The sequence below is a fragment of the Podarcis liolepis genome, assembly GCF_965112155.1.
Source record: "Podarcis liolepis genome assembly, chromosome: 13".
Classification (NCBI taxonomy): domain Eukaryota; kingdom Metazoa; phylum Chordata; class Lepidosauria; order Squamata; family Lacertidae; genus Podarcis; species Podarcis liolepis.
Window position 1 is genome coordinate 16,620,448 of NC_139573.1, and position 11,541 is coordinate 16,631,988.

The 11,541-nt window shown below is 49.1% G+C and overlaps 1 protein-coding gene across 2 annotated transcripts; it reads right to left on the reverse strand.

The window, feature by feature from the left end:
- Positions 1–645: 645 nt before the first annotated feature.
- On the reverse strand, positions 646–6,152 carry LOC310691158 (NACHT, LRR and PYD domains-containing protein 1-like). 2 transcript variants are annotated; one of them, XM_083470783.1, is made up of 8 exons: positions 5,909–6,152; positions 5,638–5,702; positions 4,232–4,455; positions 3,266–3,510; positions 2,310–2,432; positions 2,004–2,145; positions 1,843–1,893; positions 646–1,000 (listed from the first exon to the last, which is right to left on the reverse strand). In XM_083470783.1, the coding sequence occupies exons 1-8, from the start codon at positions 5,948–5,950 to the stop codon at positions 720–722; spliced, it is 1,173 nt and encodes a 390-aa protein (XP_083326909.1). In that variant the 5' UTR covers positions 5,951–6,152; the 3' UTR covers positions 646–719. The 2 variants fall into 2 exon arrangements, with proteins under 2 accessions (XP_083326909.1, XP_083326908.1); XM_083470782.1 differs by having other exon boundaries at positions 5,801–6,152.
- Between the last annotated feature and the right edge of the window lie 5,389 nt (positions 6,153–11,541).

Here is an 11,541-nt window from a genome sequence, read left to right on the forward strand (position 1 = left end):
GAGATTCCCCAGTACGTGTGCCTTGTAACAGAACCCCAGCGCCAGTGGCTCCCATAGGGGAGCTGCAGAAAGGATGAGTGGCTGGACAAGGAAGCTGTGGACTCAAAAAGGTTGAAAACCACTGGGAGATGAGAGACACAGGAAGTTAGGAAAGTGTATGGAACTGCTTGGACCAGCAACAAGGAATTGTCTTCCATTCATGTAGAGCTGGCATAGGCAAACTTGGCCCTCCAGATGTTTTGGGGCTACAATTCCCACCATCTCTGACCACTGGTCCTGTTGGCTAGGGATGATGAGAGTTGTAGTGCCAAAACATCTGGAGGGCCGAGTTTGCCTATGCCTGGTGTAGGTGCTTAGACCATGAATCAAAGTGGTATGTTATGATCACAGATCCTCTCATCTCACATAGATCAGTATCGCCACAAAGTAAGGAGTCAGCCTCTGTGGAGCACACTCTGAATGTGAGGAAGCCAGGAAAGCAATTCACCCAGCAGTCTATGTGCCCAGCTCACACCCAGCTGTCCATGTTGCCAGTCATTGAAGCACCCACTACCAGGATCTCTCTGGCCTCTGGGAAAATATCCTCAGAATGTGAAACAACTTATTTGTTGAGACAGGCCTGCTCAGAGAGCTAAAGCTGACAAGTGTTTTAATATGCACTTTATTTTATAAATAAAATGCCTTGAAAGGGGTCTTGCCTTCTGCCTTCCCTTGGGGCCTCATTGCCCTTCCAGGTCTTTCACGAGATGTGGGTTTTTGGCCTTCAGAGCCTCATACAGCATATCCTTGCACCGGAGGTCCCAGCTTGGCACAAGCCTGTAGAGCTCTCGCATCTTGTCTGGGTTAGCTTCCTGAGCAATGATTCTTTGATATTGCTCCTCACTGAGGACGGAGCCATACAATCTATCCAGCACCGGTTCCGCTGGGGTGGTCCGTTGGATTAGCGCCTCCCTGTGCCGCTCGATGAAGTGCACGTTGGAAGAGTTTGGAAACTGCGGCCCTGCCAGGAAAGCGAAAAAGAACGGAAATCTTGCTACAGGTTCACACTGCAGGCTTAAGACTGGTTCCCCAACTCATTCCCTCCTCCCCCATGCCCTGGGAATTGTAGTTCCATGAGGGGAGGGATTGTGAACAGAGCATTACTAGTAGCTCATCTGCCTACAGTTCCCAGAATTCTTTGGGCAAAGCCATAACTGTTGAGGAAGTATAAAACTGAAATACAGTAAGTGAGAGCAGTTGCAAGGGAGCCAGGGATGGGGCCAGCCCTACCATTAGGGAGAGTGAGGTGGCATCATAATTTGGGGTATCATGAAACAACAGCACATTGTCAGATAACTAATTTCACATAGTATTATACTCAGCTTTACATTTTATTGCTTTAAAGCCCAGGAATTGATAGCTCATACATTGTAGTGGGTTGGACTAGATGAGACTTGGAATCCCTCCAAATTCTATGCTTCTGTTATTGTCGTTATAATTACTGAACCCAGCTTTCTCCCACAGGGAGAGAAGAGACCATTTCGCTCACTATCCAAAAGCCATGAAAACTTTGCCCACAAGGTCTCTTGGAAGAAGATGAGCCTATGGAACATTGTCTCACAGATTTATGTATTATGCTTGCAGTATCACTTCATAACAAATGACAATAAAAGCAAGTGACAGTTAATATTTAAAAGAACTGACACTCAGTTTAAAACTGATAAGCTCACACTGTAAAACTTAGAGTGAGGAGTTCAAGGTCAGCAAAACCAGTTCTGCTACTGTTTCATCAGCCCTCTGTGCTCCTATTGGGAGGAAAGTGGGATACAAATACATGGAGAGAAATAATTAAAACCTGCTCACCTTGTGCTGGGTGTGGAATAGGGGAATCCATCGCCTCTGAAATGAACTCTCCTGAAATAGAATAAGAGGCAGTCAAAGAGGGAACGTGACTGGTGGTCTTTTTCTGTCCTGCCTCCTAAGATATGACCCAACCTCATGATCATCCCTTGATTAAAACTCACTTTTTTTCAAATGCGCCTTCCAGACAATTTCAGGTGTGCCCTTCTTCATCAGGCAGAAGAAGAACTTGTCTTGCATTTGCTCAGCAGACAGTTCTACGTACTGCTGCAGTTTCTCGGCATCCAGGTATTGAAACTCCAGTTCCTGTGGGAAAGAATGAAACCTTCGTAGGTGTGAATCTGGCTTAGCCCAACCCGCCATTGTAAGGGAGTCAACTTAAAGGGTGAAGAGGGATCCTGGTTGAATTTCTCCCATTCTCAGGCTTCACCATCTGGGCTCTGCAAAACCTTTCATCATATTTGTCTCACCTCAGGACAGGCTGCGACATTCTTCGAAGCCTTCAAAGAGACCTGAGAGCCAATTGTCAGAGGTCTCAGAGTCACAGGGGGTTTCTCTATTCTCTTTGAATTTTCTTCACTGTCATTGACCGCCTGGGAAAGACAAATAAAGTCACATTTGAGATACGCAGAGAGGAAGCCAAGACTAGATCCCTACAACTTTCTTGGCATTGTTACACCAGCTAAGGCAGGAATGGGGAACCTGATGCCCTCCAGTCAGCAAGAGTCAGGGCTGATGGGTTTTGTAGTCCAGTAACATCTGCAGAGACACAGATTCTCCATCTGCAATATGAAGAAAATTAAAGCACATGGCACCAGAAACTAAAATGTAAGGAGGAGATTCCCTGGCCTCATGGGGAACTCAAGCCAGGGCTCTTGGACTGGACATCCTGGTGGCCGAGAGGTACCAGCAATCCTGGGTCCATCTGCATCTTGATGAGTCCATGCAGGAAACCACAGAAGCCATGAAACCCATTAAGAAGGATGTTCTTCCTCAAAAGTTCATTTAGATAGCTTGTATGAATTAAGCAGAATTTCCTCATCACTAATTACGTTTACCCTGGGGGAAGCCTGATTTCAGTGAATGCTTCTGGAAGAAATCCATTGGGACTCACAAGGGAGGCTAAGGACTGAATTGTTTCACAATTCAGTGACAACACCGTTGTTTGGAGAACCAGACAGGGAATTTGGGCTTTAGCAAGCAGGTTGTTTAAGAAGTGAAAAGGGTGTATTTCAATTTTGGAAAAATCACTTTAAAGCAGCAGTGTTGGTGAGAAGATAAGATAAGAGGGCAACTTGTTAATTTTCTCTCTACTGGCATGTTGGGTAGAACTGATCAAGTCCAACAATTGTGCATAGTCGGGGTTAATATGATCAAGTAAATGATCCAGGCAATCAGAATACCAGAGTTGGAGGTTCCTGGTTACCTTTATTATCGAAAGGTCATTGGGCAGGAGGTACAGGTGAAACATTGGTGTTTCCGGTCGAAGGCTCTGATAGAGCAGCACAACAGTGTTGATATTCAGCTTAAACCGCTTTTTGAAAAGGACTCCAAGGGAAGAGAATTTGGGGTTCTCCAACACAGCATGGTGAGGCTCCACTCTATCTGGTTTCTCCAGCCTCATCCCCCCTTCGACAAAATGTGCAATGTAGACATGGGAACTATCTTTACCTGAAAAGGAGCCCAAAGGAAACATAGACAAACATGTTACAAGTGGGAAAGTGAAAAAAAATCACCATCACTTAACCCTCACCCTCTCTGTATCATGCAAGTATTTATTTTCTCATCATCATTTAAGAGGTCTATAGCATTGTTTCACAGTACTGTATGTTCTCATGGTAAAGGTAAAGGGACCCCTGACCGTTAGGTCCAGTCGTGGACGACTCTGGGGTTGCAGTCCTCATCTCACTTTACTGGCCGAGGGAGCCAGCGTACAGCTTCCAGGTCATGTGGCCAGCATGACTAAGCCGCTTCTGACGAACCAGAGCAGCACACGGAAACGCCATTTACCTTCCCGCCAGAACGGTACCTATTTATCTACTTGCACTTTGATGGGCTTTTGAACTGCTAGGTTGGCAGGAGCAGGGACCGAGCAATGGGAGCTCACCCCGCCGCGGGGATTCGAACCGCCAACCTTCTGATCGGCAAGCCCTAGGCTCTGTGGTTTAGATGACAGCTCCAACATGTCTTACAACAAAATAAAAAACAGTAAAAAAGCAGAACATTTTGCAAAATTGAAACAAATCAGAAAAGACAATTTAGCCAGCACTACTGATCCCTAGAACCCACACCACTGGCCCCCAAACATTCTGGAAATGTCAATGGAAGTTATTCCTGTTTAAGCTTCTTCCTATTATGGTTATAATGCTGTAAGGTTTTTCCCATGTAATACCTGAAAGACACAAGGAGTGAGGGACGCAAATTGCTGCCATGGCTTCTCCTGCATCCACTTTAATGTTGAGCAGAGGGCCAGCGATCTGCCACTCCTTGGTGTTTTGTTCTTCCAGGTGCTTAGGCCATGAATCAAAGTGGTATGTTATGGTCACAGCTCCTCTCACTTCCCATATGAGACCAGTATCACAGCAATGGAAGGAGCCAGCCTTTGCGAAGCGCACTCTGAATGGCACAAAGGGAAAGATGAAAGGGGAATCAGGGTGAACATGGATGAAGAGAACTTCCTCTGCTGGTCTAGTTGATATTTTTGCAGAAGGTGCTTCACACGCTGAGTAAGGAGGTAAAAAAATTATGGAAGGAAATTTCCTGGGCAGGCACCACTCTACACACTCAGGATTTTGCCACAGAGAAGCACGTTTATTATGAGGCTGCCCAAAAAGTATTCTTCTGATACTGAGAAGGTGACTTTAAAATGCCTGCGTTCATGCAGAGTAAAGCCAAGTGGGAGGATTAACTACTAATCTTCTGATTCCTGGTGTGTTGATGATACTGGAACTTCAGGGGGAATTATCATATTCATTGAGCAGGCCAGGGGTTCTACAAGCCATGAACCCATTTTGCTCTAAACCAGTATTTCTCATAGTGGGTGATCCCACCCCCTGCAGGGGGCTGGAATGATTGAGGGGGGCAGTGGGAGCTTCAGGTGCAATTGGGGGGCATTGAATAAAAATAAGGGGGCGGTGAAAGCATAAAGAAGAAAAAAGAAGAAAAAACATATGTTGTGTAATGACGCTTACTGCAACCTGGGCACTGTTGTGAGACACTGACAATGCCTCCCCTTGATCTGACGGTTGTGCTGGAGGTGAGGGGTTTTCCTGGGTTTGGGTGAATCCATTTTAGCTTCACCCAGGCCCAGGAAGTGGATCGCAGCTTGACTGCCTATTTGGTCAATGGCAGGCAGGCTGCGACACTGGCCCCATCCCTGGGGCAGATTGAACTGACATGACAGGCTTAACTCTAGTCCTCCTCCTAGGTTTTTAATCCTGGACCTAGTCCACCTCCTCATCCAGTTCTGAAAAGCCATTTGCACATGTTTCATCCGTTCTGCAACGATGCTTACCAATGTAACATGGAGTTAAAGTTGTAGTGATTATTTTCCAAATAAACACACAAAATGCATGTTATAACTGATCAGTGGTCAAGTCCACCAGCGGGTCTTATATGCGCTACAGTACAAAAGTTTTAAATTGCATTTCCTTCATCATATTTAGAGGAACATGGGTGGAGACAGCAACCATATTTGATGACTGTGAGACCCACAGAAACCAGATGCGTTCCGAAGAACAATTCAATGTATAAACCATTCCCTGAAGGGTGAAATTTTCAAGAGATTGGGAAGCTTACCTGTAAGCTTCATGGTCCCTTTCTGAGTCCCAAAACACCTCTGCTTTTATTCTTTCTGGAAGATCCTATAATAAAACCACAAGCATGAATGAGGATTCCAGAATCCTTCTCCCATCTGAAAACGGGGCGTTCTTGTCTATTTCCAGCACCGCTGTGACCATACCAAGGAGCACTGCTTGAGGCCAAAGCCACAACTAGGCAGCCGCGCCCTCAGGTTGCCGTCGTGTTCCTCCTCGCTACCCATCTCCAGCCTTCGGAACTCCCCCTCTACCTGGGCTTCCTCGAAGCGTCCCCTGGGAGTCTTCTTGGCCATCGCGCTGCTTCCCCGCCAGCCCCAGCCCAGCCAAATCCTCGACCAGCGAAAGACCCAGATCCGGAGACTGTGCCAAGGCAGAGAGGCAGGAAAGCCAGACTCTGGTGCCCAACTCGCGGCGCCTGATGCCCCGGAGGAGAGATGCCTGGCCCGAGGGCAGCGGGAAACCCGTCGCTTGCTGCTCCCTTTGGCGAAGAAACCCTTTGAGATCAGGGGCGCCGACTTATAAAAAATATTGGGGGGGCCCATACCGGGGTCCTGCCGCTGGTTCGCTCGGGTAGCCGGGAGAACGCAGTTCGAGGTGGCGGTGTTGGGGAGAGACCCTCGCTCAGGGCGCCACTAGACTTGGCGGCTGGCGGCCTATCGGGGGGGTTTTGGAGCGTATTTCGGCGGAGCGATTGGGGAGGAGGGGGCTTGTTGCCGGATTCTTCAGCTGAGCCGGAGATCCGCTGCTGGGGGTCCCTGGGCCGAGTTGTGAGCACGGCCTGCTGAAGGGAGATCCAGCCGATTGCGCGACGGGGACGGCCGGGGCTCTCCGGCTAGGGCACGCGGCTGGCTGGCTGGCGAGGGAGCAGGTGGGGAGGAGGCGGGGGTCCTCACTCTCTTAGGAAACGCACCCGCGCGCCCGATTGCCACGAAGTCCGAAGGGTGCGTGTGTGGAATTAAAAAGCAAAAACGAGATACGGGCAGGGCAGGCAAAGAGTTTTCCGCAAGAGGATGGAGGGCAGGTTGAAGAGAAAATCACTCAGGATGAGACAGTCAAATCAGCCATGATAAAATGGGCTCAGGATATTGGGTATAACATCCTGTTTGAGGACTGGGAAAGGTTATGGACCACCGGAATGAAATTCACGGCATGTAATGCCTTGAAGGAAAATATTATGAAAATGATTTATAGGTGGTACATGACCCCAGTCAAGCTTGCAAAAATATATCACCTGTCTGATAATAAATGTTGGAAATGTAAGGAGGCTGAAGGGACATTCTTTCACCTCTGGTGGACTTGTCCAAAAGTGAAGGCCTTCTGGGAAATGATCTATAATGAGTTTAAAAAGGTATTGAAGTATACCTTTCCCAAGAAACCAGAGGCCTTCCTCTTGGGCATTGTTGGCCAGAAAGTGTTAAAGAAGGATAGAGCTTTCTTTATGTATGCAACTACAGCAGCAAGAATACTTATCGCAAAATATTGGAAGACACAAGATTTGCCCACACTGGAAGAGTGGCAGACGCAATTGATGGACTACATGGAACTGGCTGAAATGACTGGCAGAATCCGAGATTTGGGAGAAGAAACAACGGAAGAGGGCTGGAAAAAAATTAAGGACTATTTACAAAAACAATATAAGTTGTATGAATGTTAAAAATTTACACGATTCGGAAACTATAGCTTCAGCAATTAGATTTGGGAAACAGGAAATTATATTTTAAGTAAGAAAAGGTCAAAATCTAAGGTAATACTATGTTTAATTTAAGATATAAGTAACTGATGAAAAGTATGTTAAATTTAGAGGTATAGTATTTGAAAAGTACAAAATAAGGTACGAAACAAGATAATAATTTGCTGATATCTTTATTATAAAGAATGCAGGGTAAGGGAGATGCGAGGAAGTCCAGTTAGTTATATAAAAAATGTGTTGAATGGTTGGTTTTCTTTTCTTCTTTTTCTTTTTTTCTTTTTCTTGTTCTTTTACTTTTTTCTTCAGTGTATGTTTCTAACTTTGTATTTGAAAACTTAATAAAATATTTATAAAAAAAGAAGAAGAGAAAATCCTTTCGCTTTTCTGGGGCGCAGGGAAGTCTCAGAGCCGGAGGTTGGGGAAGGGACCCCCTTTGCTCTGCCCTCTTCTCCCGTCTTAGATTCGCATGGGGGTCCCCGCCCGAGCTTGCCTGGCCACCGGGCCACACAAGGGCCGCGCTCTACGCGGCGCACCTTGCTAGCCGCGCAGCTGTCCTCCGCGGCTGTGGAGCGGCCCTGCGCCGGTGCCCAGCCCCTCTGGGCGCCCGCTGCGCTGCCAATGACAAGCGGGCAACGTCGCGGGCGGGGAAGGCGTCGCTTTCTTTCCCGATCCTTCATCCTCCCAGTCTTCCAGCCCTTTTTTGGGCTGGAAGCTCGTCTCGTTCGCCCTTCTCCTTTCTTCACCCTGCGCGCAATTTTCCTCCCTCGTCTCCCTCCCCATTTCTCCTTCCTTCCTTCCTTCCTTCCTTCCTGACTGACTGACTGACTGACGGGCTTGGGCTCGGGCTCGGGCTCAGGCTCGGGCTCCGGGTCGGGGTCGGGCTTGGGCTCAGGCTCAGGCTCGGGCTCGGGCTCCGGGTCGGGCTCAGGCTCGGGCTCGGGCTCGGGCTCGGGCAGCCACAGCGTCGGCGGTGTTGGCGATCGGCGGCGCGGGGGGATGGCCCTCCCGGGGGAGCCGGCGCTGCTCAATGGGGTTGCCAAGGAGGCAGGCCGGCCGCCCCCCTCCCCCGGCCCGGCGCCCCTCGCCGCGCCGGTGCCCGTTATCGAGCTGGTGCGCGCCGGGCGCCCTATAAAAGCCGCGGACGCGCCCACCGCCGCCCGAGATTATTGGGGGGGCTGAGCCCCCCCAAACGAATTTTTGAGGGGGCTCGGGCCCCCTCAAGCCCCATGGAGTCGGCGCCTATGTTTGAGATGCTTCCCTCCGTCCGCAGCAGAAGACTCGAGGGCGGGGCGAGCGCAAGAGGCGTCTTTCCCGGGAGCTCTCGCTCTCTTTCCCAGCAGGTTCTGAAGCAGGGAGGAGCGGCAAGAAGTTGGAGCAGGAAAACGTGTGAGCGTGAGAGAAGAACCTGCTCCTCCTTTGGGAATTTCAAAAACACACAACCCTCCCCCTCAAAAAAAGCAATCCTTGAAGTTGCTTGGGGGAGAGCTGGATGAGAGTGAAGCAGCCAAACAGCTGCTCAACGAGGAGGAGCACAGAAAGGCAGTGGCGTAGCGTGGAGGGTGCAGGGGGGCCCGGCCGCACCGGGCGCAACATCTGGGGGTTAGGGTTAGGGAGCGCAAATCCACGGGTTAGGGGGCGCAAATCCACGGGTTAGGGGGCGCAAATCCATGGGTTAGGGGGCGCAAATTACTTGCCTTGCCCCAGGTGCTGACAACCCACGCTACGCCACTGCAGAAAGGGCTCCTGCAGGACCCAGGTATTACAATGAACAATAATTTTCTAACCCAGAACCATCTCTTTGTGTATGATTGCAACAGGTAAACTCTAATCTCTATCCACCAGCCAAATGTTGCATATGAAAGGTAACTGACCCACTTTTGCCAGTAATTCATATTCCATTTCTGCACCCACATCCTGTCTGCTGACAGCCAAGAATGCAGGACCTTCGCATCCTCCCTGAAATGATGTGAGGAGAAGAGAGAGGCGTATCCACAGCATCCTACACAGCTGGAGGGAGTTTTGTAGGCCATCTGGCCTGAGGCACAAAATCCAGTCCTACAGCATGTTCAGCAGGTGGCTGTCAAGACTCTGCCTGAAGACCTCCAAATGAAGGAGCTCCTCACCCCAGGAACTGGCTCCATGAAACCATAATAATAATTTATAATAATTTATTATTTGTACCCCACCCATCTGGCTGGGCTTCCCCAGCCACTCTGGGCGGCTTCCACAGAAACCAAAAATACACTAAAATCACACACATTAAAAACTTCCCTGAACAGAGCTGCCTTAAGATGTCTTCTGAATGTCAGGTAGTTGTTTATCGCTTTGACATCTGATGGGAGGGCGTTCCACAGGGCAGGCACCACTACCGAGAAGGCCCTCTGCCTGGTTCCCTGTAGCTTTGCTTCTCACAATGAGGGAACTGCCAGAAGGCCCTCGGCGCTGGACCTCAGCATCCGGGCAGAACGATGGGGGTGGAGACGCTCCTTCAGGTATACTGGGCCGAGGCCATTTAGGGCTTTAAAGGTCAACACCATCACTTTGAATTGTGCTCGGAAACGTACTGGGAGCCAATGTAGGTCTTTCAAGACCAGTGATATGTGGTCTCGGCGGCTGCCCCCAGTCACCAGTCTAGCTGCCGCATTCTGGATTAGTTGTAGTTTCCAGGTCACCTTCAAGGGTAGCCCCACGTAGAGCGCATTGCAGTAGTCCAAGCGGGAGATAACTAGAGCATGCACCACTCTGGCGAGACAGTCTGTGGGCAGGTAGGGTCTCAGCCTGCGTACCAGGTGGAATTGGTAGACAGCTGCCCTGGATACAGAATTGACCTGCGCCTCCATGGACAGCTGTGAGTCCAGAATGACTCCCAGGCTGCGCACCTGGTCCTTAAGGGGCACAGTTACCCCATTCAGAACCAGAGAGTCCTCCACACCTGCCATCCCCCTGTCCTCCCAAAACAGTACTTCTGTCTTGTCAGGATTCAACCTCAATCCATTAGCCACCATCCATCCTCCAACCACCTCCAGGCACTCCATATGACAAATTTCCAGACAAAACTCTTCCAGCAGTTTCATGCAAATGTTAAGCTGCATCAGAGACAAGATGGATCTCTGCAGAAACCCACAAACCCAAAGGTCACATATGGATTCATCCATGTCAGTTCTTTCTCCACCTTCCTGCCTACAGGTAAAGATAAAAGGTTAATTAACCCTTGGACGGTTAAGTTCAGTCAAAGGTGACTATGGGGTTGTGGCACTCATATTGCTTCAGGCTGAGGGAGCTGGCGTTTGTCCGCAGACAGCTTTCCGGCTCCTGTGGCCACTGGGGAAGTGGTAATTCTGTATTGATTTGTTTTGGATGTTGTATGTGATACCAATAAAAGGTTTGATGATGATGATGATGACTAAACCGCTTCTGGCGCAATGGAACATTGTGACGGAAGCCAGAGCGCACGGAAATGCTGTTTACCTTCCTATCACAGTGGGACTTATTTATCTACTTGCACTGGCGTGCTTTCAAACTGCTAGGTTAGCAGAAGCTGGGACAGGGCAATAGGAGCTCACTCAGATTGCAAGCCCAAGAGACTCAATGGTTCAGACCACAGTGCCACCCTACAAAGAAGAGATCACTGCCCATAACATGCAGTTCTTCAATGCTTAATCTTGCAATGGGTCTGGCTCTGTTTACAATAACATGCTATCAGCAAACTTTATGATCTGGATTGGTAGGCATGAAGCTGAGGTTCAAAGAGCAGCTTCACATCCTCCTATAATGTAAGATCAAGGGGGGTGGAGTGGCTGTGCTGTGAAGACTGGTTGCAACATTTGGGACTTTTTAGTTCAGGGAAAGGGCGAGTCAGAGCTGACATGATTGAAGTTCATACAGCATGGAGACAGTGGTTGGAGAAATGTTTTTCTCCCTCTCTTGTATCACGAGAACCTGGTAGTATCCAATGAAGGTGAGTGTTGGAAGATTCAGGACTGAAAAATGAAATTACTTCTCCATGCATCGCAGAATTAAATGATGGAACTTGCTCCCACAAGAGGCAGTGCTGGCTACCAACCTGGATGCCTTTAAAAGAGGGTTAGACAAATTAGTGGACCGGGGGCTGTTGTTGGCTGCTAGCCACAATGGCCACCCTCTGTCTCCAGTTGGAGGCAGCAATGCTTCTGAATAGCAGTTGCAGGAAACCGC

Coding starts and splice junctions, on each gene's coding strand:
- LOC310691158 (XM_083470782.1), bottom strand. CDS start 5,950: ATGGCCAAGAAGACTCCCAGGGGACGCTTCGAGGAAGCCCAGGTAGAG. Junction 5,703..5,800: donor GCCTCAAGCAGTGCTCCTTG/GTATGGTCACAG, acceptor GTTTTATTATAG/GATCTTCCAGAAAGAATAAA. Junction 2,146..2,309: donor ATGTCGCAGCCTGTCCTGAG/GTGAGACAAATA, acceptor TCTTTCCCACAG/GAACTGGAGTTTCAATACCT.